Source organism: Podarcis muralis, chromosome 15 (genome assembly GCF_964188315.1).
Source record: "Podarcis muralis chromosome 15, rPodMur119.hap1.1, whole genome shotgun sequence".
Taxonomy (NCBI): Eukaryota; Metazoa; Chordata; class Lepidosauria; order Squamata; family Lacertidae; genus Podarcis; species Podarcis muralis.
Genome location: NC_135669.1, coordinates 43,352,722 through 43,376,572, shown reverse-complemented (window position 1 = coordinate 43,376,572; position 23,851 = coordinate 43,352,722). Strand labels below are relative to the sequence as shown.

At 43.8% G+C, this 23,851-nt stretch overlaps 1 protein-coding gene across 4 annotated transcripts in view; it reads left to right on the top strand.

Moving 5' to 3' along the window:
• The window catches only part of EFCAB5 (EF-hand calcium binding domain 5), a 47,393-nt gene extending 24,682 nt beyond the window's left edge, over positions 1-22,711 (top strand). For 3 of the 4 annotated variants that reach the window (XM_028707723.2, XM_028707725.2, XM_028707726.2), the window contains 14 exons: positions 387-1,130; positions 3,564-3,650; positions 3,761-3,853; positions 4,626-4,840; positions 5,662-5,818; positions 7,733-8,022; positions 9,030-9,202; positions 12,454-12,682; positions 12,909-13,061; positions 15,146-15,252; positions 17,667-17,920; positions 19,035-19,267; positions 19,363-19,459; positions 21,001-22,711. In XM_028707723.2, coding sequence (XP_028563556.2) covers positions 387-1,130; positions 3,564-3,650; positions 3,761-3,853; positions 4,626-4,840; positions 5,662-5,818; positions 7,733-8,022; positions 9,030-9,202; positions 12,454-12,682; positions 12,909-13,061; positions 15,146-15,252; positions 17,667-17,920; positions 19,035-19,267; positions 19,363-19,459; positions 21,001-21,227 — 3,059 coding nt within the window. In that variant the 3' untranslated portion in view covers positions 21,228-22,711. The remainder of the gene's footprint in view (positions 1-386; positions 1,131-3,563; positions 3,651-3,760; positions 3,854-4,625; positions 4,841-5,661; positions 5,819-7,732; positions 8,023-9,029; positions 9,203-12,453; positions 12,683-12,908; positions 13,062-15,145; positions 15,253-17,666; positions 17,921-19,034; positions 19,268-19,362; positions 19,460-21,000) is intronic. The other variant, XM_077919441.1, reaches the window with a different exon arrangement.
• The last annotated feature ends 1,140 nt before the right edge of the window (positions 22,712-23,851 follow it).

Sequence of the window (23,851 nt, the reverse complement as noted above, 5' to 3'; positions counted from 1 at the left end):
AGCAGTTCGAAAGCACATCAAAGTGCAAGTAGATAAATAGATACCGCTCTGGCGGGAAGGTAAACAGCATTTCTGTGCGCTGCTCTGGTTCACCAGAAGCGGCTTAGTCCTGCTGGCCACATGACCAGGAAGCTGTGCGCCGGCTCCCTCGGCCAATAAAGCAAGATGAGTGCTGCAACCCCAGAGTCGGCCACGACTGGACCTAATGGTCAGGGGTCCCTTTACCCTTTACCTTTTTATGTTTATGTTTATAAGTGAAAGTTGCTTGGAGACCTTGGTAACTAGCAATTATTATTATTATTATTATTATTATTATTATTCCTCCATTCCCGTACCATGCTTCCAGTTTCAGGGTATATCAACAGCACCACCCTTTCTTATCCTAGGGCCAATTATAGAACTGGACGATATAGAGGTAGCTGAGTTTTGGGGGAATATGGAAGATGAGCAAATTTCAGAGAAGTCTAGCCTCAACATCCCATCGGGTGAACTTGGATTATCTGAGGAATCCATCGCCCTCAAGCTGCTCTTGAAAGACATCCTGTCTGACATGGAGATGACTGCACCTGAAGACAGTGAGGCCCCTGAGGGGTCTGCAGCTGCTGACCAAGAGAAAGCCGGGCTGGAGCAAGAGGCCAGCCACGCAGGAGAGGAAGGTGAAGTCGTTCTAGCAACAGCCCTCCAGGATCAGGCAGAAATGCCAGCTGTAGAGCCAGGATCTGGCGAAGCAGCAGTTCAGGAGGAACAAGATCCAGCGGCCTCTGCAGAGTCAGCCGCCCAAGAAACTGTTGCACCTGCTGGCAAAGACGTGGTGCCTGTAACCACCCGGGTATCAGCACCAGCGCTACCTGTGGAAACCCTGGAGGCTGACAGGAATCCACAGCCCAGAAGTTCTGCCCCTGCTTCCCTCTTTAACATGCAATCTGGGCTACAGCAGACACAGAACGGAGAACTGGGCCCTGGCCAAGAGCCTGGCTTAGAGGGTCAAGGGGCTGCTGCAGAGCAAAGCAGTGCAGAAACAGCGGCAGCTCAGGAGGAGCCAGGAAAGGAGCCAGGCAGTCGGGGGCAGCTGCGCAGGAGCAGCGAAGGTGTGCCAGGTCCAAGCAAACGGCCAGGACAGAAGCTTTCAGGTACAGTGTGTTCTGCTGTGAAGCAGTGTTGGGTTTATGTGCTGGTTTCCCATGGGTTGATGGACGCCTTGCACTTCAGTAGCAATTAAACCAAGGGCTGCAGAGCATGAGGGCATCAGAAATGAGAGGCAGTCTCCTTCAGTCCAACCCAGGAACGCGCTTCATAGCAGGTCAGACTGCTTGTGTTTAGCAGGGATGGGAGAACTTAACCACGAGCCCGGGTCAAACAATATGCTAAGCCAAACCTTCTCAGAGAAGACCATACTGGGAAGTCTGCTTATTCCATATCTACCGTATGGAGCTCAAACATCTGTGCACTGCACACCCACAGGCAAAGGGCTTTGTTGTGCTCCTGCTGCTGGCTAATAAATGGATACATTCTGGGTTGTTTTAGGATCAGCTGAGGTGGCTTCAGATGCCAAGGACATTTGAGGTGACGGTTTCTGATAATGACCACCTTTCACGAGCTTTTGCATTTGTATGGAAACAGGCTGAGGAGGCAAGAGGGACACTTAGGGCTCATCCACACTGACCTCTGCTCTGCTTTCTAGTCACAGGTCTGGGCTTTCTAAGTCCACGTCTGAAAATAAATATATATATATATATATATATATATATATATATATATATATATATATATATATATATTTGTCCCAGAGCTTTCCCTGTGAAAACATGTGTTTTACCACTGAATTGGAGCAAACGGCAATCCAGGGGAAACCTGATTGCCATTTGCTGCGATTTGTGGGTTTTCCTGGGGGGAAGTGCCAGGACACACACAAACGAAAAACTCCACTGCGACCCAGACCTGTGCCTAGCAATGTGGCACAAAAGGAAGTGTGGATGAGTCCTTAACGAAACAAAACACTGCTTGGTCCCTTACCTCCCCACAGCCAGAACTCAGATCAGAGCTTCATTTTGGCCTGTTCTCAGAGCTGCTTTATGCATGCTTAACTCAAGGTGTGGCTCATCAATTGGATTTGTTCAACCAGAATGTTTTGTTCAACAAGAGTGCCCACAGGTGGTTAATGAAAACAGCTTTGTTAATAATAATAATACTAATAACATGCACATATCCATGCTCTTTGAGTCACAACAATTCAAGACGGTGTGTGTTCTGTGCACAAATGAGCAGCTGCAGAGTATCCTTCTCTGATTTAGATCTCCAAGCTACATATTCCAGATCACCACTTATTAGAAAAGGCAGACATTTGCATGATCCCAAGGGCCAAAAGCCCAAGTAAAAAGGAATGTTTTTGTCTGACACCTAAGAATAGGTAAATATAGTGTTGCGTGAGCCTCCCTGAGGAGAGTGTTCTACAATCAGGAGCCACCACGGAAAAGTGCCTCAGCTGATTATTGCAGGGTCTGACTTGGTTCATGTGGGGAGAGGTGGTTTTGGAGCTATTTGGGATCCTGAGCCCCATAAGGCTTTATAGTTCAAAACCAGCACTTCAGTTTAAGCCCGGAAACTAACGTAGCCAGTGCAGTAATGCTGGAATTGGTGCTGTGTGTTCAGAGTGCCCTGCCCCATATAAATGTTTAAAACAAATGCATATATAAAAATTAAGCGTTTCATCACATGCCAGGGCAGATCTCGCCATCTTTAAGGCTCCTGTTTGCTCCAAAATATTATAAGTGAAAAAGAAACATGGAATCACTAGCTAGGGGCCAAGTATTGAATAATGATTAAACCAGGACCATGAAGGAGGCAGATTGCCGTCTCTGATAGCAGGGATCACTTTATGATCATTTCCTTTAACATTTCCAGTTCAGTGATCATGGCTCATGCTACTCAGTCAAGGAAGAGCCGCTGCTGGGCTCACCTGAGGGCTTCTCCACCCTTTCTAGAGTGTTAACACTGCTGGCCATGATGGCCCTTCCCTGCTGCTCCTAAACAGGCCTGCCACGTCATCACAGAAGGCTTGCTACGCCACCCTGATGGGTCTCATCAAGCCTCAGGGTAAACAAGGCAGGCTGCACTGGATCCGGGTAGGGGGCAAAGGTGTGGAGAGTCCCAGGACATGAGGAAAGCTGGAGCTGGGAGCTCAGAGATGCTTATACTTTCAAATGGGGGGTGGAGAAAGAGACACGTTTGCTACAAGCTGAACCAAACGCTCATTTTAAATGCTAAAGAGAGAAGTAATTAAGATGCTACAGATCTGGCTGCATCTTCTTCGCTCAGAAAGAAATCACGGCAGTGAGGTGCAAATGTAAACCACAGTTTACATGAGCTTAACATCTGTCCAGAGCAATGCACAATAGTGCCAGCATTGAAACACACCCACACCCACACCTGCCGCAATTCAGAACTCTCCTGCAATCTCAAGTAGCTTTATCATGTGACTAGTTCTGGCTAGCTTCTGCTTTGGGGGCTTGATCTTGGTCTTCCATCCTTGCCTATTCACAAACATTGTTTTCTTCCTCTCTTAGTTTCAGATTTGCTCTCAATGCCCAGTGGGCTAGACAGCGAGACATGTGAAAAGGCACCTCAGAAGATATATGGAAAGATATGGTCAGGTGATTGCACCCATCAACATTCTTCAACATCCTGTTTCTATAGTCTGCATGTAGCTGTCGGAGCTTGGCCTCTTTAGCAGCCTGTTTTGTGTTGCCTCCCCTTCCTGCAGGTGACCTTCAGACTGCTGACCTGTCCTTCGTGTACACCGACTATGGCAAGGAAATCCGGGAGGACTGGAACAACGAAAGCACCAGGTTTCCAGGTGTGATGTTTTATTAGAGCACCATAAAGTAATCTGGTTCAGGCTACACAGGAGTTCATTCACAGGAATGCCCCTGTAGTCCATTTCTGTGACAAAAAGGGCTTTGCTTGTGAGTAGGGATGGGGGTGAACCTACCATGCTTTCACTTTCTGAAACAATGCGCAAACCGAAACACAGCCAACCTTAAGAATTCACACTTCTCCAAATTTTGCAATGCTGTTCTCCAGCCAAGTAAGTTGTACATAAATGCACATAACTAGTGGAAAGTGGTGAATTTCAGAATGGGAGCTGTGAGCAGCAAAAACATTCCTGATTATCCGTGCTCACGATGACATCCAGACTGTCATACATGATCCTGCTTTCGATATGGTTTGAACTTGCAGAATTTCCAGGGTGGGCATACTGCTTCATTCCCAATCAGTGCATGTCCCATAACTTCTTGCTGAGATCCTGTTCTGGTGATTTTTTTGCCTTGCTTTTTTGACACTGTGGCATGAGAGCGCCCCTCCAGATTTTGATGGTGCTGTAACACTGGGGATGCATCGCAGAACATCTAATAAAGCAGACTAATGTGCAGATGGTCCAGTATAAACCCACCACTAATACATTATTATTGGGCCAATGGCATACTGCTGCTTACACCTGGAAAAAACAACATTCTGGAGCGACCGTGGGTTCTTCTGCTTACTTATTTTCACTTGTTGAACCCTGAAAACACCCACAGCTTCAAATCTGTATTGCACAGGATGTAACCTTCCCTCCTTGCTTCTAGACCTGCGCATGAATATGATAGAAATCCAGGCCCGTGGGCCCCCGTCTACCATAAGCAGCTTTGACAAGGAGTCCCTCAACCCACCACAGTTTGTGCAGCTCATGGAGACCTTTGTTGGCGAAGAAACGACTCTGCCAAATGTGAAGAGGCTTGTGGAGTTTGTGAAGGAAGGTTACGTGCAAACCGAGAAAGAGAAGATCAGACAGATGGAGAGAGTAAGCAGCAACATCATTTCCCAAAGTATTTTCTCGGGTTATTGTTCAATGAAGCAGAACACAGATCACCTGTGTGGAGTCTGGCTAAAATCCATGCAGTGAAAAAGACAATGGTCCTCATTACAGTATATGCATCTGGGATGCTCCTCTGGGCCTGGGAAGGGTCTTTGTTTTTTTGCAAGTATCCTTACGCAAACCCATAAGCCACTGGTGAGGATTGTGTGGCCCTCCAGATGTTGTTGAAGTCCAACTCTCATTGACCCAAACTGGCAGGCTGAATGGCTAGGGAGGGTAGGAGTCAGGCATGTCCCAGGACATTTTGCCTCTTGAGGGAAAGCAGAAAATGACACACACTCTCTGAAGCCACTTGCCAAAGCCACCCTCCCACCACCCCCTCCACTTGACAAAGCTGGCCTCCATCACTACCACTGAAGGTGACAGGGGAGAAAAAAGTAGGCCAGAGAGGAACAGGTAGTGGCAGCAGCAGCAGCAGTGGGCAACAAGTGCAGGAGGCAGCGAGTGGCACAAAGCATTTCTTGGGGACACTGCAAACTGTCCCCTATCTGCCACCTGAGGCAACTGCCTCACCACACCTCACAGCAGGGCTGACCCTGACTGGAACTGGAGTCCAGCTACAAATTCCCCATTCCTGCCACGAGCCACATATTGTCAGAGCTCAGCACACTCCAGTCCATCTCCAAGCTTTTTCAACCACCATGTTTCATGAGTTTGTTATTTATGCGTATGTGCTGAGCTTGTGCCCATGATCCGCTGCAACTGCTGATGTGCGGTCCTTTTTCTTTGCCTTCTGTCTCTATCAGATCCACCAGAATTCTTTCTTGGTCCGGCAACAGCTCCTCTTGGCTGCACTCTTTGAGAAATGGGATAATGAATGCTCCGGGTTCTTGGACATGCAGGAAGTGGATGCTGTTCTGTCCACCTTTAAGGAAGGGATGGAGCAAGAGGCATTAAACAAAGGTAGGAGAAAGGCTTTCCGCTACCTTAGTTTGCTACTGAACCAACTCAGCTTGGTTCAGCTGTAGCCTTCATCTTAGTTACAGCAGCAACGGCAAAAAGCCTTGTGGCACCTTGAAGGCTCAGTAGGGGAGCATCTCCTTCACCCCAATGAGCAGCCTTTAAGATCTGCTGGGGAGAGCATGCTTTCCACCATCTACCCAGAAAATAAAAAGAGTGATGCTGCTTCCAGACTGTCACTACTTCCCACACCAGATTCAGTTGCATATGGGCAAATTCAGGTTGCATTAGAGTGGATCTGGAACATAACACAATGAAGCTACTTCAGAAAATAAAACAAAACCAGGCCTTTGCAGTTAGGAAAATGATGGGGAAAGGCACTGGAAAGTGTAGGATAAAAATTGCTTGACATTTTCTCATATAACCTCCCCACAAAATTATCAGAACAAATCAATAAATAGCATCTGCTGTGATCAGTTTTAAACATTGTGTTCGTTGTGATTTAACATAGATCCTGTTCTTTTTTATATACAGATTTTATAACTCTTGTTTTAGGGTGGTATTCAGCTAAGTTTTACTCAGAATAGACCCACTGAAATTAATGAGCAAGAGTAACCTGGGTCTATCAATGTCAAAAAGTTTATTGTGAGAAAAACTTAAATGGGATAATTAGATGTGAGCTAACAACTATGGCAAATCCTGAAGCTGAGAGATGTTTTGCCTGCCATATGATATCAGTATTGACAGGGTCACTCAGCTGCCCTTTGCTCCAAGAGGCACAGAAACAGGATAGCTGCCCTGATCCAGCCCTTAATTCTCATTGCCCATAAAATTGACTGGGCCTTAAATATTTGAAGAGGACTTTATCTTGCTCAAAAACTTTGTTTTCCTAAAAGTCCCCCATTCATCATCTTGCCCTTTAACCTCATTATACATATTGATCACAGACATATGCCATTAACAACAGATTTCACATTTCTATTTTTTCCTGTATTGATTACCTGTTCACTTGATATACCAAACACCTGGAAGCTTTTCTTTCCATTCCTGGGATCCCCACAATTTTTACTTGTGCATGAAATAAAAAATGGAAGCCCGGCAATTTTCCAGAGAGAACTGCATAGGCCAAAAGATAGCATAATAAGGTTTTTCTATTTATTGTCTCTTTTTCTGCACTTCCTATTGAGAACTTTTCTTTGAAAAATAACCATTTGGAAAAACTGTACAAGGGCTCCCTCTTGTGTGCAAAAGTATATTAGCAGCAAGAAGTCATATGCGGATAAACACAGCAAGCCACTCCTAGGTCAGACCATTCAGTATTTCCTACTGACAAAGGCTTTCCAAGGTTCCAGGCAGAAAAAGGTCTTCCCCACCCTTACTTCTTAAAGTCCTTTAGCTGGAAATGTGTGGACCAAACCCAGGACCTTCTGCATGAAAAGAGGGTGCTCTTATCACTGAATTATGGCTTCTTCCCAAAACATGAAGCGTGAGAACTTAAGATTCATCCCCTACCCCCGTTTTCTATAAAATTTAATTCAAGGATCAAATTGTTCCCAACAACCCGGTCAAAATAGGAGCATTAAAATCTGTAGCTATTTTTCAAAGCCTCAAAATAAGAAGTAAATAACCACACTGCGTGATCCAAGTTTGGGGGGAAGGAACGATGGCCACAAGATGCAGGTTGCCACTGTTGTAGTCACCATCCTGACCACATGGCTGAAGGGTGGGGTACACAATTTTCATAACGAACAAAAAAAACAAAGGAGAGCAAGCACCTGCCTACTCTTAACTATTGGATCTGTTCCTTCTTGACATCTGATGGACACTGGTGTGAAGAATGGACTGGGGGGAAAGTGGGCATATGGGATTGCTTGTGGTCCTGCCTGACCCTGCCATTGTTTTTCGCTACCTGCACAGCCAAGCTTCAGCTCCCCATACCCCAGTGGCATCCCAGCGGGATTGTGAAGTTATCCCAAAGAGACTTCCAAACCTACATGGAGCTGGTTGTCTCTGAGCTCACCGGCGATGAAGACGAACTGCTGGATAACATCGTGGAGTTTCTCATGATGGCCGTGGAGCGAACCCACGCAGAGCGATTGCGAGGCAGCGCGCGGAGGAAGTGGCTGCTCAAGATGGAGCACGCAGCCATGACTAATGGCGGGTGCATCAAACCGGTGTATGATGTCCTATTCAAGGTTCTTTGTCGGGTGAGTGTTTCTGCCACAGTCTTTCCTTACATGGAAAGGCCAATGTGTTTTGGGGTTTTCCATTTCGGGGAAGAAGATTAGCTGCATTGATGGAGGGCAGTTGAATCAAGGACCAAATGGTAGCAAAATTACACCTCTATGTTCCCGGTAGCTATCACTGGGCTTATATAACCAAATGATGGAGAGAAACGAAGAGATGCAGTCGACGTCTGGCAAAATACTGGCAAGAGTGCTGGGCTAGGTAAACCTTGGTCTGAACCAGCAATGGCATTATGTATGGGGCAAACTCAGGTACTGAGACAGATTCATGCTCCTGTGATTCCTCTTAGCAGTGAAGACACATTATTGTATTCAAACAACTGGAGTTCTGTGCCCAGTTATGGGGTCAGCCGTTCTAAGAAGGATGTAGACAAAAGACAAACAGAGGAGGGCAATAAAGATGGACATTTGGACAGTAAGTCTTGTGAAAAGAAGTCTGAAGGAAGTGGACTATGTTTGGCCTGGAGAAAACTGAGGTAGATTATAATAGTGCTGTTGAAATACTTGAAGAACTGTGTCACATAGAAAAGAGCAGATACATATTCCCTGTTGCCCCAGATATGATTGGCTTGTTACAAGAGGTTAGGTTTTGACCCTCTTAACAATTCTATTAAATTGTGGGATAGTCCCCAGTGTCATTCACCTGCTGACATGTTGTCAGAACCTCAACTTGCACATACAGGTTTTTAAGCACAGGTTGGATGGCCATCTGTCATGTATGATCCAGTTGAGATTCCTGTAGTGCAGGAGCTGAACTAGATGACCCCCGGGATCCCTTCCAACTCTGCAATTGTATGATGAACCCCACAAAGAGCAGTGGGCCTTGCATGTCTATGAAATTGTTTCAAATGAATAAGCATGCAGACTTGGGGAGAAACAGAATGAGTTCCATGTAAATGAGGGCTAGCCAGGAGCATGGGGCATGTGTATAAAGATGACTGGCTGAGGCACCTGCCTTTCATCTGCAGGACACAGATGCCCACGGAGACAGCAAGAAGATCAGTGCTTATATCGCCCTTTTGGAATATAACTTGGTTTCCCCAGAGCGAGGAGATATTCTCCTACACTATGTAGCATGCACAGAGGATGATGCTCCATATGTCCTAAACCAATCACTTTTCATGGATATGGAAGGAGTCAGGTAAGAAAAACACCCACAAAGATGTTTCCTTTTTTGGGGTGATCATTTGCTTCTGAAATAAAATTAGGCTTAAGTGTGGGAAAGACTGCACATCAGTATGGGTGATTATATTTCTGTGTTTAGCATAGCATGCATTTTTGCTTCTGCATTTTAACATGTAGGATCTCTAATTGAAAGTTAGGAAACAATCGCAAATTCTTTAAGAGACAATTAGCAGCACCTATTGTCAGAACAGCGGCTTGCATAAGAGAAACAGCATTAACCCTCTGTAGGCAAGAGGAAAGTGCCTTATTGCGCTTTCCACTGTGAATACAGAAACATCACCTCTTGAGAACAGAAAAGACATCAGAGAGCAAAAAGACTCCTCCCTCCCAAGTCTCCCTCAAAAATCATAAATGATAAAGTGGAGCAAAATTAAGGTAAAGGTAAAGGTACCCCTGCCCGTACAGGCCAGTCTTGACAGACTCTAGGGTTGTGCGCCCATCTCACTCTATTTTTTTTTAGAAGATATTTATTAAGGTTTTTAAAAAAAAATTATATAAAATAGAAAAAACAGAAAACATAAAAAAGCAAAAATACAAACATAAAAAACACATACAACAACATGTATAATTTCAAACCCTTATATTTGTAAAAACCTACTTTCCCGACCTCCTCGTATCTCCCCTTTCTGTATTCCAATCTCAAATTAATTCAATTCAGCAAATCCCTCCCCTAATTTCTATTTAATTTTTGACCCTTCTTTTCTTAATTTCATGATCATTACAGCTGAAAACCCCTTAATTTCTAAATCAACATCGTTCTAACATTCAATAATTTTACAATGTTTCTTAAGATAGTCCTTAAATTTCTTCCAATCTTCCTCCGCCGTCTCTCTTCCCTGGTCTCGGATTCTGCCAGTCATTTCTGCCAGTCCCATGTAGTCTATCATCTTCATCTGCCATTCTTCCACGGTGGGTAGATCTTCTGTCTTCCAATACTTTGCAATGAGTATTCTTGCTGCTGTTGTAGCATACATAAAGAAAGTTCTATCCTTCTTTAACACCAATTGGCCGACCATACCCAGGAGAAAGGCCTCTGGTTTCTTCAAGAAGGTATATTTAAATACCTTTTTCATTTCATTATAAATCATTTCCCAGAAAGCCTTAATCCTTGGGCACGTCCACCAAAGGTGAAAGAATGTACCTTCAGACTCTTTACATTTCCAACATTTATTATCAGACAAGTGGTAGATTTTTGCAAGCTTGACTGGAGTCAAGCACGTACCACCGCGCCCATCTCACTCTATAGGCCGGGGGCCAGCGCTGTCTGGAGACACTTCCAGGTCATGTGGCCAGCGTGACAAAGCCGCATCTGGCGAGCCAGCGGAGCACACGGAAACGCCGTTTACCTTCCCACCAGTAAGCGGTCCCTATTTATCTACTTGCACCCGGAGGTGCTTTCGAACTGCTAGGTTGGCAGGCGCTGGGACCGAGCAACGGGAGCGAGCAGCGGGAGCGCACCCCGCTGCGGGGATTTGAACCGCCGACCTTTCGATCGGCAAGCCCTAGGCGCTGAGGCTTTTACCCACAGCGCCACCCGCGTCCCGGAGCAAAATTATTTAATGCCAATTGTGAGTCATCATTAGGGACAGGGTGGTTCACATTCAAAGGTGAACCTACCTAGTTTGGAGTTTCCAAAGCAACACAAGACCTGAAATGCAGCCATGGTTTGAAATGTGCACTTCTCTAAATTTTGAAATGAAAGTGTAAAACATGTATATACAATGGTAAAGTGTGCATAAAAATGCATATATTAGTAAAAGTAACATACACGATGCACTATATTAGGGAAAATTGATTGCAAACTTGTACATATTAGGCAAACATATGTACATATGGATACAAACATGTGTATATTAGATGAGTTTTCATGAGGCCTTTTTATATTAAAAAATTGCAAACTGATGTGGAAGTGTGGAGAACTGAATTTAAGACTGGGGGGAAAAAATGGAGAGAAACCAAAACTGACAAATTAACCTATCCCTTGCTCTCATGCAAAATACACAAGAAATCAACCTGGAGGTCAAGGTAGATGCGTTCAGCCATGCTGGGTAAGCTTCCTAGAAGAAGAATAACTACAAACAGAAACAAGACTCATTTTCATCTCAAGGTAAAGCAAGGGACTCAAGCAAGAGAAAGGAAGTGCTGCAGCAGCAAAATGAAGGTGTAAATTCACTCTCCGTTACATGGGAAATATGAAGGCAATGGATTTTGCACTCTCAGTGATGGGTTTCTTATGACCTCTTCTGACGAGACCCATTTCCCCTAACAAATTGCTCTTTCCTGTAATGAGAATGTTGGGAGTGTTCCTGCCCATGCCTGCTGCTATGATGTTTTCTACCTAGGCACTTGACTCCTGAAAGCTTCTCCTCTTCCGCTTTTCTGGAGGATTCCCTGGTCCTGAATGGGGTAACTGTGCCCCTGAAGGACCAGGTGCGCAGCCTGGGAGTCATTTTGGACTCACAGCTGTCCATGGAGGCACAGGTCAAATCTGTGTCCAGGGCAGCGGTTTACCAGCTCCATCTGGTATGTAGGCTGAGACCCTCCCTGCCTGCAGACTGTCTCGCCAGAGTGGTACATGCTCTGGTTATCTCCCGCTTGGACTACTGCAATGCGCTCTACGTGGGGCTACCTTTGAAGGTGACCCGGAAACTGCAACTAATCCAGAATGCGGCAGCTAGACTGGTGACTGGGAGCGGCCGCCGAGACCATATAACACCGGTCTTGAAAGACCTACATTGGCTCCCAGTACGTTTCCGAGCACAATTCAAAGTGTTGGTGCTGACCTTTCAAGCCCTAAACGGCCTCGGTCCAGTATATCTGAAGGAGCGTCTCCTCCCCCATCGTTCTGCCCGGACACTGCGGTCCAGCTCCGAGGGCCTTCTGGCGGTTCCCTCACTGCAAGAGGCCAAGTTACAGGGAACAAGGCAGAGGGCCTTCTCGGTAGTGGCGCCCGCCCTGTGGAACGCACTCCCATCAGATGTCAAAGTGATAAAACAACTACCTGACATTCGGAAGACATCTGAAGGCAGCCCTGTTCAGGGAAGTTTTTAATAAGTGACATTTTAGTGTATCTTTCATCTTTGTTGGAAGCCGCCCAGAGTGGCTGGGGAAACCCAGCCAGGTGGGCGGGGTACAAATAATAAATTATTATTAATTATTATTATTATTATTATTATTATTATTATTTTGTTCACTTTTTTCTCTTAGCTTTGCAGCAGCACTAGACGACAGGCCAATCCATGTCCCCAGAGTTCAGCTGCATGGAAACATCCACTTCTGGAACCAGGATCGCCCCTTGGAAGAGAGGAAGGGCTCCTTCTTGGTGCTGCCGCTTGAGGATATCCGAAGAAGAGTCTTTGGTGTTCTTGGTCTGGACACTCTCCAGGACAAGAATGAGAAAACCATCTTTGTGCCCCACGAAATCCGTTTCTATCAGGTGAGGGCAGCAGGGAGGCTGCAAGGGGACAGCCACAGTCACTGCATGAGGGCCTGGCTGGATTCTGTGGACATTGTTCATTCCACTGGAGTATGTGATTGCAGTGGTGTTGCCTATAGGAGTCCTCCGCTTCAAAAGCCCCTTTGATGTGCTTAGTTTGATAACGTTCCTGCTTTAAAATTTTACATTGCTTCCAAACAAATTATAACATGTGTTCATCCTCTAGGGGATTGCAAACACGTTCAGCATAGCCTACCACCACATCCGCACCAAGGAAAGTATCATGCAGGTCATCATCACGGCTCTGGGGTGGCTCTTCACCCGTGTGTCGCTCCTTCAAACCATCACTACGTACTTCATGGAGCCTGGCGAGGACAGGGTAATATGCTAGCAATTGCAAAGAGGACTGCGATAAAGTATGTGGAGCACTTAGGAAAAGCAGGAAAAGGGGGCGGGACTTTTCTATTCATATTCCCCCCCCCCCAGTCTTTTTCTTTTGGGAACATAGGGAGCTGCTTCATGCTGAGTCAGACCATTGGTCCATCTATCTCAGCATTAACTACACTGACTGGCAGCGGCTCTCCAGGGCTTGAGACATTCCCAGGTCTGTGTGGAGATGCTAGATATTATAACTGGGACCTTCTCCAGGGAAGCAGATGTTTCATCACTAAGTTACAGCCCTTCCCGAACCGTTTTTTCTAACAAATGGTACAATCTCAACCTTACCCCCATACACCACCAGAGGGCTGTGGTGGACTCTGGTGCCTCTAACAATTACAGTGGTACCTCAGGTTAAGTACTGAATTCGTTCCAGAGGTCCGTACTTAACCTGAAACTGTTCTTAACCTGAAGCACCACTTTAGCTAATGGGGCCTCCTGCTGCCGCTGCGCTGCCGGAGCACAATTTCTGTTCTCATCCTGAAGCAAAGTTCTTAACCTGAAGCACTATTTCTGGGTTAGCGGAGTCTGTAACCTGAAGCATATGTAACCTGAAGCGTATGTAACCTGAGGTACCGCTGTACTGTACTTGACAGGCAGTCATTTAGCGGATAAAATCCACACCCACCCCAGGTCCTGTGGCATTGATCTTCAAGTTTGTGCAAAAAAAACAATGTAGAGTTGATGCAAAGGTCTTCTGTGGTTAGTCCTTAGGCTATCAGCAGGTGGAGCTGATGCATTACTTAACTCTTTTTCAAGGGACTGAAGATTAAATTCCTACTTTGCAAGAAGCATCCTTTGATATCAAGATGGTATCACGCTTTTGGCAGTAACCTGGTATTATCTAGACTACAACTTCTGTCCCGCCCAGCCTCCGCGGTTTGTAGTAGCCACATAACTCAATGACAAGCTGAGCCCAAAAGAACCCCCTCATTGATAGTATCCAAGGCTGGCATAAGGGCTCAGCATTTTCGGGCACTTAGCAAATGCTCTCACAACTTAGCAGGTGGTGAGCCTTTGGCCATTCTCACTTAAGCAATGTGTGTTGTAGCATGTTAGACTAGAACCTGTGGCCCTGGCTTCTGTGAGAGGCAGTTTATTGTTCTTCCAACCCAGTTCCAGTGAAACATTTTCTTATGAACAAACTAAATCTGGTTCAGCTCTGTTCAAACACTAGCATTCAGTTAGCATTTAATCACAAACCTACCCAGTTTGCACTTTTTGAAACAATGCAAAACCGAAAAGCAGCCATCATTTGAAATTCTCACTCCTCTTAATTTTGCAGTGCAGCTTTCCAGCTAAGTGAAGTGTACAAGGATGAATATGCAAACTGTACATAAAAATGTCTATATTAATAAAAATAGCACACAGAAATGCATTATATTAGGGGGGGGGGGTGCTTTGCAAAAATGTGTACATTAAGCAAAATTGCATAGAAAATATGTGTATTAGGATAAATTTGTACTTTCTGTATTTTTCCGTGTATAGGATACCCCCATGTTTAAGACGCCCCCTGTTTAGGACTCTAATTTAAGAAAATAGGGGGGAGATTTCCCTGTGTATAAGATGACCCACAGTTTTTCACATAATTTTTAAGTAAACAAACCTAGTCTTATACATGGGAAAGTATGGTAAATACTGATGAATTTTCATAAACTCTTTTTAAAATGCAAGCTGATGTGGAAATGTAGAGAACTGAACTTAAGATGGGGAAAATGAGAAACTGAGAGAAACCAAAATTGACAGATTCCCTTACCCCTATTTATATGTATGCATAAAGCTCCAGGTTCCACCCCTGGCATTTCTGCTTGGGACCCTGGAGAGCTGCTGCCAGTCAGAGTGCACAGTACTGGGCTAGGTGAGCAAACAGTCTGACCTGGCAAAGTTAGCTTCATATGATTCACTGGCCAATAATCTGTATTGTCCCTCATAATTTTTTAGTCTTTCTCCCTTCCCAAAATATTTACACATCTATTCTTGAGTTGCTTTCCACCTGGCAAGCTCTTTGCACTTTCTCTTTTCAAGATGCATGACTATACCTTGCGTAAAGTAATGACTGCAGATCAGAATGAGCCGCTGGAAGTCCATCTCCCTCCAGGTCCTTTGGTCAGAAGAAGTGATAACATATTCAGGTGAGCTTTATTATCATCATTATTTTAAATGTATTGGTCCCCTTTTTTTGCCATGGCAGCTCAAAATGATTTACAATATAAAGGGCCTAATTATAGGTTACATTAATGATGCAATTAGCCACCATGTGGTGGGTTCTTAAAATGTTTCCAGCCATACAGAGGCACATGTATGATTGCCTCATGAATGCAGCACACATGGAAGTGTAAGCATTGCCTCCCCAGCCACTCTATGTTGCCTGCCTTGCTGTGAGGTGAGGTGCAGCCAGGATGTAAGAGAGGACAAGGTTCAGGTCAGACTCTGGGAAGCACAAAACTCTGAAGGAACAAGCTGAAACTGAGCCCTTTTGTATAGTAGTAGCAGCAGGTGCAGCCTGATTGTTGGCACCACCAGAGCTGCAAAATGTAGCCTTTTCCCAGCAGTTTCCTACTGCGACGAAGCAGGGGAGGCTCAGGTCGTCTAGGGTCTTCCACAGTGGAGACCTCTGAATCAGAAGATGGCAGCACATCCTTGATTTGTGGTGGGGAGGGGACACTGGCCCCACATATTCTTCTGGTAGCAGCACCTCTGGGGCTGGCCCTGTACTCCCTTCCCTTTCAGCCCCAGAGTCCCTGCCTCTAACTTCTGGTCCCTGGTAAGATTGGTGAAAAGCACAGTATACATTTTGTTTGGAGAATCTGGATTGTTGTCTGCTTAAAAACATACTGGTTGCAATCTGGTTGCCAAAGCATGCTTGAGGCCCTTGTTGTGGGTGTTGTCAGGTGAAACTCTGTATGAACCTGGGGCTCTGTCTCCATTTGATTACTGGTTTGAGGGAAATTGTGCTTCTTTGTCCATGGCTACCCCACTGGTTACTGTGCCAAAAATCAGAGCATTTGGTGGCACTCGCTTCCACATCCTGGGCTTAGTATTTGGGGTTGCTGTTGGGTTGCGTGGACTTCAATAGAGTCTCCTTTGGAGTAATGAAGTTGTGGTTTGGAAGCTAAGAACACTTGCCTGGCTTTCTCGAGAGGCAACATACTCATCTTCCAAAGTAAACCATGTTGTTCCTTCAGTTCTTATCCAATACTCTTAATTTTCTTAGCCACAACTCCACAGGCTTATCTGTTCAATGCAGCTTTCCAAAGGGGTTGAACTTAGCCAAAGAGTTGTCTGCATGCCTTTGGAGTCCCCTGCTTTTTGTTAAATTCTACAAAGGAAATTGTTCTTATCTTGCAGCCTAGTACAGCTGGCCAAGTCTCACTGCAGATTGTACCATGCTGGGAGAGGAAGTTACAGTGGGGACTCTAGGGCTGTGTACACATCACCATACAGCAATGTCAACCCCCCCCCCCCCCGCCATTTGGATTGAAGCTGGTTTGGTGAAAAACACATCAAAATGCAGGATTTCATTAAACATGTAACATGTCTCTCCCATGTTGGTCTCTACAGCCACACTACACTCCTCCATTGTCTCCTGAGACAAACTGATGCCAACAATATGTATTGTGGCTAACTTTGTGTGTGTACGCCACTTCTCTAAACAGCACACTGGATTCAGAGGAAACAGGAGCATAAACACATCCCAAGAGTGCTCATCTGCCATCCTTGCTAGATTGCAAGGCAGAAAGTACCATACAACAAGCTTTGTATACTCAACATTGACTTTAGGTTTGTGTCAAACAGCTTCTACAACAGCAGGTTGGCTGGAGCAAAGGATATTGTAGAGCTGGGAAATGTTCAGAAAACGGCAACCAAAATGATCAAGTGGGTTGGAGCAACAACCCTATGAGCAAAGATTGCAACATTTGAGACTTTTTAATTTAGAAAAAAGACGAGTGAAAGGGGAACATGATAAACGTGTATAAAATGATGCATGGTGTGCAGAAAGTGGGAAGAAAGTTTTTGTCCCTCAAGGTCCAGGACCTCAGTCGGGTCACCCAATGAACCTGCTTGTTGGGGAAGTGACACGGGAGAGATTTTTATCCCTCTCATAATACTAGAAACCACTGGGGGCAACAAATGAAGCTTAAGGTTCTAAGATTTAGGACAGACAAAAGAAAGTATTTATTCACACTATAGAATTTGCTTTGAGATGTAATGACGGTCACTAACTTTGATGGCTTAAAAGAAGATTAGACAAATTAATGGAGGATAAGGCTATCCTTGGCTACTAGCCACAGTGGCTATGTTCTGCCTCCAGTGTCGGAGGCAAGATGCCAGCTTTCATAAATCACAAGTGTGGACTGGGCTGTTACACTCGAGTTCAGTATCTGTTTGGTCACTGAGAGCAAAGGATGTTGGACTACATGGGCCTTTGACCTGATCCAGCAATGTTCTTCTTATGTCCTCATGGCTTCATATAGCAATTGATGCAGGAGCAAACACAATGATGTAGAGTCTGTGATATTATCATTGGTCATCTCTTTTGTTTTAGAGATTACCTGTTCAAGTGCATAGACTGTTCAGTAGTGGTTACCACGTTTTTGTTTGAAGAACATCGTATCGCTGTTCCTCTGAGGAATCAGGTGGGCCAGGCCATTGCAGTGTTTGACATCAACCTTGGAAACCGCCAAAAGCTACCAACCTGTGAGCACAGAGACCTGCAGAAGATGTTGAGGACAATACAGGCTGCCATTTGTGAGATCCTGAAAGAGGATTCTGGAGAGAAAGATCCATTCTACGTCTTGGGTATTGTGCACCTTAGATAGCAGAAAAATTCTACTGGTGCTGGTGGTAGTCAAAAAGATTCAAGATATTTACACTCCAGAGCATATTCAAAGAAAATGGGAGCAGGGACAGGAAGTCGGACAGACTTGGCTATATTGCTGGTTGAAACTGTGGGATTAAGATTATTGGAATAAAACTTCCAGCACCACCGGTAATAAAATTTGCTTTAGTTAATTTCTAAAAAGAGAGGTAGGGCTACCAAAAAATTTCATCCTCTGAGACCTGGAAGTCCTATTTGCTAATTTCAGATGCATGGAGACAAGCTGTGGTTTATTAATGGTGAGGAAAATGTACTATGCACATGCTTAGGACCCTATCTTTTTTTTTCCTTTTTTTTTTTTTTACTTTACAACATCTTAACCCAAAGATTCTGGAGCTGATAAATGGAATCAAGCCTTGAAACATGTTTTACAATCTCAAAGCAAGAGTGTGCAACTGTAGAGCTGTTTTAATTTTGCACCAGGGTACTGTATCCATTGTGAGCCAACAAGTTAAAAACGGCAAGTCTGTGGACAGTGCAAGTGTGTTATTCTTATATATATTCCAAGCAGAATTTAAAATAACATAAAATGATTCAAAGTTCCTATAGGAATGGTTCCCTAGGTACTCAGAGCATCTATGTAGATTGGCAGTTTGCGCTGGAGATGCTTCACTTTTCCCCCCAGGGTATGGTCTGAAGTCATATAAGGCCACAATCTAAGCAGATCTGTGCCTCTACACAGCTCACTGCTATAGTGTCTGCTTTGCATGCAGAAAATCCCAGCTTTAATCCCCAACAGTATCTCCGGGTAGGGCGAGAGAAACGTGGGACAGCTGTTGCCAGTAAGTGCAGAAAACACTGAGCTAAATTATACCAATGGTCCAACTTGGTATAAAGCAGCTCCCAGTGTTTCTATAGCCTTAAATGTGGGCGTAGCCAGGATTTTTGTTAGGAAAGGCAGGCCTTTTGTTGGGGGGGGGGCAGAACTTCAGTTAGCCATGTATTTCTATGGATTTTTATTGATGGGGGGCAGCTACCCCTCCCTGCCCCCTTTACTTAAAGGCTAATTATTCAAATGTTGGCTTGTCATTCCAGAGGCAGAGTATGTGGGGGACTGGAGGCGTGGGGGAGTCCTCTTCTACCGATTCATGCTGCAGGAGTTACAGAATTGCATCTGGAATCTCGACCCTTTCTCTTCCTTCAGTGAAATAAGGTGCTTTGAGAAGCCACCCAGCCTAGTGCATGCAATACTTAAGTGTGCACTGCTGATTTTGTACCCCCAGTGGGCTGGTACGCAGGAGGTTGAGGACTGGAATTGTTGCATAGAGGTGAGAATCCTGAAAAAGCATGAAGCCCAGATTTCCCAGCCACTCTTCATGTTTTCCTCATAAACCTTCTAACATTTATGTTACTTGCACTACAGAAAATTGATGGAGAACTTATTGAAAACATTTGCTACTTTGACCCAACTGCTGCCTATGTGGAGGTTCGACCAGAGACTCTGTACAACTGCCTCCATGGTAAGTGTATGATAATTAACATAATTGTGGAACTGCCTGATGGGATTGACATAAGAACTCTGCTGGATGAAGTCAAAGGTCTATATAGTCCAACATCCGATTTCCCACCCTGGGCAAAAGGACACCTATAGGACGTCTACAAACAGGACATGGGGATCATAGTTCTATCCCACTGCTGTTCAGTATAGGGTTGCCTTATTTCAAAAAGTGAACATCAAAAGTTGTTGAGCTCAAAAAAAATTGCGATAATCAACGCTGCCGACATGGGCTGCTGTACATCTGGATTTCCCCAAACATTTCAGCATTTTCTGTCCGGATGCTGTTTACGAGGGCTTAATACCAGCTATGTCCAGGAAATTCCGGACATATGGCAACCGTATGACAGTAGAGAGCACTGCCATCATGACTAGTTTCCAATGGTAGTCTTATCTTCCATGAGTTTGAAAACTATCAAAGTTAATGGCTGTAGTGACCACATCTTGTAGCAGTTAATTCTGTAAGCTAGCTGTGCCTAGTTGGGACAACAGAGTAGCAAACAGAACAGAAGGGAAACTCTGTGCATGATGCGCAGAACAGAAAGGGAAACTTAAAACTTAATTCCTATTTCACACAAAAGCCACTGTATACTGTATTCATGGCTCTCTGTATTCAAGACTTGCTCTTCCACTGCTACAATTGAGCTGGGTATATACACTGTATTTCCAAAGCACATTTGAAGCATTTTTCCTCCCCCAATGAATTTTGAGCATTGTAGTTTACCCCTCACTGGGTTCCCTGCAGCACTTAACAATCTACAGTGCCCATAATTCTTTGAGGGGATTGGATGTGCTTCAAATGTGCTTTAGCATTATGCTTTGGATTCAGATTTCATTCTACCTTTTGTTCATACAGCTAACTTTGTTCTGAACTTCAAATGTGACTGAAAACATTCACTATATTTTCGATTTAAGAACCAAAGCCATGCTTTTCTCCCAGTCTGGCTTTTCCACCTGCTGTTGGGCATACCAACTCAAGTCATGATGCAGCTGTTAATTAGGAGTGGCATAGCTTGCAAACTCTAACCACATTTAAGGAAAACTCATTTTGAGACTGCATCCCAACCATACAGACCTTAATGCATAATGCTGTTAGCAGCTGATTTAATGTGCAACCATAATCCACGCGAGAGCCCCAACCAACAACTCAACAATCCACCATAATGTCCATTCCAGGTAGTTGTTGATGAGAAACTCACTAAATGGGATCTAAATGTTCGTACACAAGGTTTTGTGCATGCACCAGCAAGTCCCAGGAATCATTCCTTCCCACAAGGTCCTGAAGAGCAGAACCGGAAGGAGCGCATGAGGTCACAGTCAAAAGTGGAAATCAGTCATGTGAAACATCATGGTCATGAAGCTATGACTACACCAATGATTAATTTTAGTGAGGATTTGCACAAAGGGATAGCACATGACACCAGACATCTTTGCTGAATCGTGCAATCGTAGACCTGGAATATGTAAGCCAACTAGCATGTTGTGATTTTTTAAAATTTCAATTAGGTGCACACAGAAAAGCTGTGTGGAAGTTTCGCTCAGCTCCAATGGAGTATCTCTACAACTGGGTGAACACCTGCCTATCATTAATAGAGCTGGCAAAGAAACTTCAGCATCGTCAGAGCATGGCAACATCATCTACAGCTCTCATCACTCCCACCCTGTCTCGGTCGCTTAGGTCATCTCAGATTTCAGCAAACACAAACTACACTTTTGCCATTTCTTTAGTTTAAAATTGTTTTGTGATTTTAAAAAAAAAGCATTTAGAGAATTTTTAAACACCCCCTTTTATTCATAGTTGGTGCTTGTCGAGTGTGTCCATGTGCTTTTGGATGTGAAATTACGGGTACACTTCTTTCTCAACCTAGATAAGAGCCTTAAAAATGTTCAGAGGTAAATGTTCTGATGCAATAGGTGGAATAAAGTGACCTTCAGGGGCCAGGTGGATTGCTCCCAACTTCCATTTAATTCTGACAGCAGAGGGGGGGATTAGAGGGAAGGGAAATTACAACTTGTACCTCTTTCAAGTTTACACAATTCACAAATGATTAAAAAGAGCAGCAGGCAGAAGGAGAAAAGAGCTTCAAAATTAAATTGTGTATTTAGCAAAGCTCTTCTTTCTGAAGTGGCTTTTTAGAAGTCATTTTAAGCTTGACATGATGAAGGGACAGTTTGTGTTTCACTTGTTCCCAAAGGGAAGCACACCTACGCTCTCATTTTAAGGCAACTAAGAGCTTTTCCATTGGCTAGAGCCTGAGATGACAACACCTTTCAGTGTTCTGATGCAAGATTCCATCTTTGCAATAATTTATCTTTCAGCAGAATCTTTTTTTAATAAAATTTGGGGAAATTAAAAGTTTTCTCTCCGTTCTTTAGCCGACAAAAAACAATGGCATATCTACCTAATATTCTGTAATTTGAGATTATAGGTTGCTTTTAACGTTGCCTGATAAATTGATTACAGTGTTATTACAATTTGTGATTCCTCTGATTATCTGATGCTTGAACAACAGCAAGTGAATATCTGCAGGGGGCCAGGGGGGTGACATTTCAAGCACTTTGCAATGATGTTCCTGGGAACAGTGTCCTTAGCAAAATATTGGTACCAAAAGGTCTTTGTCAGCTCAGAATTCGTTCACCAGCAATTCTGCACTAATACAAATAGCTTTTTCTAACAAAAAAAAGAGGGTTGGAGATGTTTGTATATGTCTACATCTTTAAAGGTTAAGCGACAGATGAGGCTATGGACTACCTGAAAGGCACATCAATGCACATACCAATGAATTTGTATACCGGAATGGACAGTGTTGTGTTGGTCCTGGATTCAGGTTCTTGTTTCGTTGTAAACTTCACTGTGAGGTCAAAAACTAGGCAGAGTATTAGGCGTATTAGGCATGGAACCCATAAATCTTAAAATCAATTACTCATGTTTCAATCAACTGGTTATTCTATGAGTTAAATTTTCATAAGGTAAAAGCAGTATTTCTGAAGCAAGAAGCATATTATCTTTGTTGTCAGATGAAACAAAAATTTGTTGGCAAAACCGAAAGCTTGCCACTCCTGTGGACATTTTGGTTCATCCTAATAAAGGTATTGCCCAACTGTAGATTTTAGAAATTTTGAAGTACATAATAATAATATCAAACATTTAAGCTTGCACACATTCTTTGCATCATTACAAGAATGGGTGTTCTAAAGTAATAAATAACAATGCACACTTTATCTTGTATAGACTTGTTTTTCTCATGATAAACAGGGTTTTAAAATCATAATAATAAAAGCACCCTTATTCTTGTGCACATTTCCTCATGGCAAGCATAGTTGTTTTAACACTACTGTTACTAATAATGCCACCAGGCTTATGTTAGCAGTTAGGAAAAAATCCTTTTGTAATGTTTAGTGGAACGTTTGAGCTAATTTTTTATTGCATTGTTATATGGGTATTGATTTATTGTATTTCTATACTGCTTTCCATTCAAATGTTTCTCAAAGCGGCTTACAAACAGTAAAGAATAACAATATGTATATTTGAACATCACAAGTACAGCATAATTCATAAAATATAATTAGAAAATTAGTAAAACAATTACAATCTACAAAAACACTATTAGCAAACCAGCAACTAAAAAGAAGTGAAATATCAGAATTACAGCTTTTCTTCTAGAACAAAATGTGCCAATATTGCATATGCTTGAGTACCCCTAGGGGAAAAAAGCACTGCTATGAAGCAATATTAACAAAATAACTAAAAAAAAGGTTCATACAGAGACACACACACACTTCCCCCTGCCCCCCAATGACACATAATCTTTCACACTATTCAGTCCCTGAAAAAGCACATGCACCAGACAGGGGAGTCCTGATCTAATAAAAATGTAAAATACTTTTAACTTACTAGTCACTGAGTTAAACCCATGTCCTGTCCTTCTGACAAGTGATGTTCAGGGCAGTCGCCAAGAGTACAAGCAGATCCCAATGCAACCGTCTCCATGTCCTTGGGCTTGATGGCCTGGGTCTGCGCTGAGGGGTATGTATGGCTTTTGCAAACCGCTCCGATATCTTTGATGAATATCGGTATAGAAATGTTCTCATAAATAACCTTGTTCATAAATATTTTCCTCATGACAAAAGGGCTGCTTTTCATAATGGTAACAATAGTAACAACAGGAACTCCTTTGTGGCAAAGCCCCCATTAAGGTCCTGCAGAGGGCTCATTTTTCTAAATAAAAATATGTTTTCTAAAATGATGATGTTGGGGCAAAGCTGCCTGAGCACGTGCAGAGTGCCTTTGTTCTGTGTATGTCCATGCCCCCATGTCCTCACTAAACTGAGGGGCAGAATTTTAGGGAATTTTAAG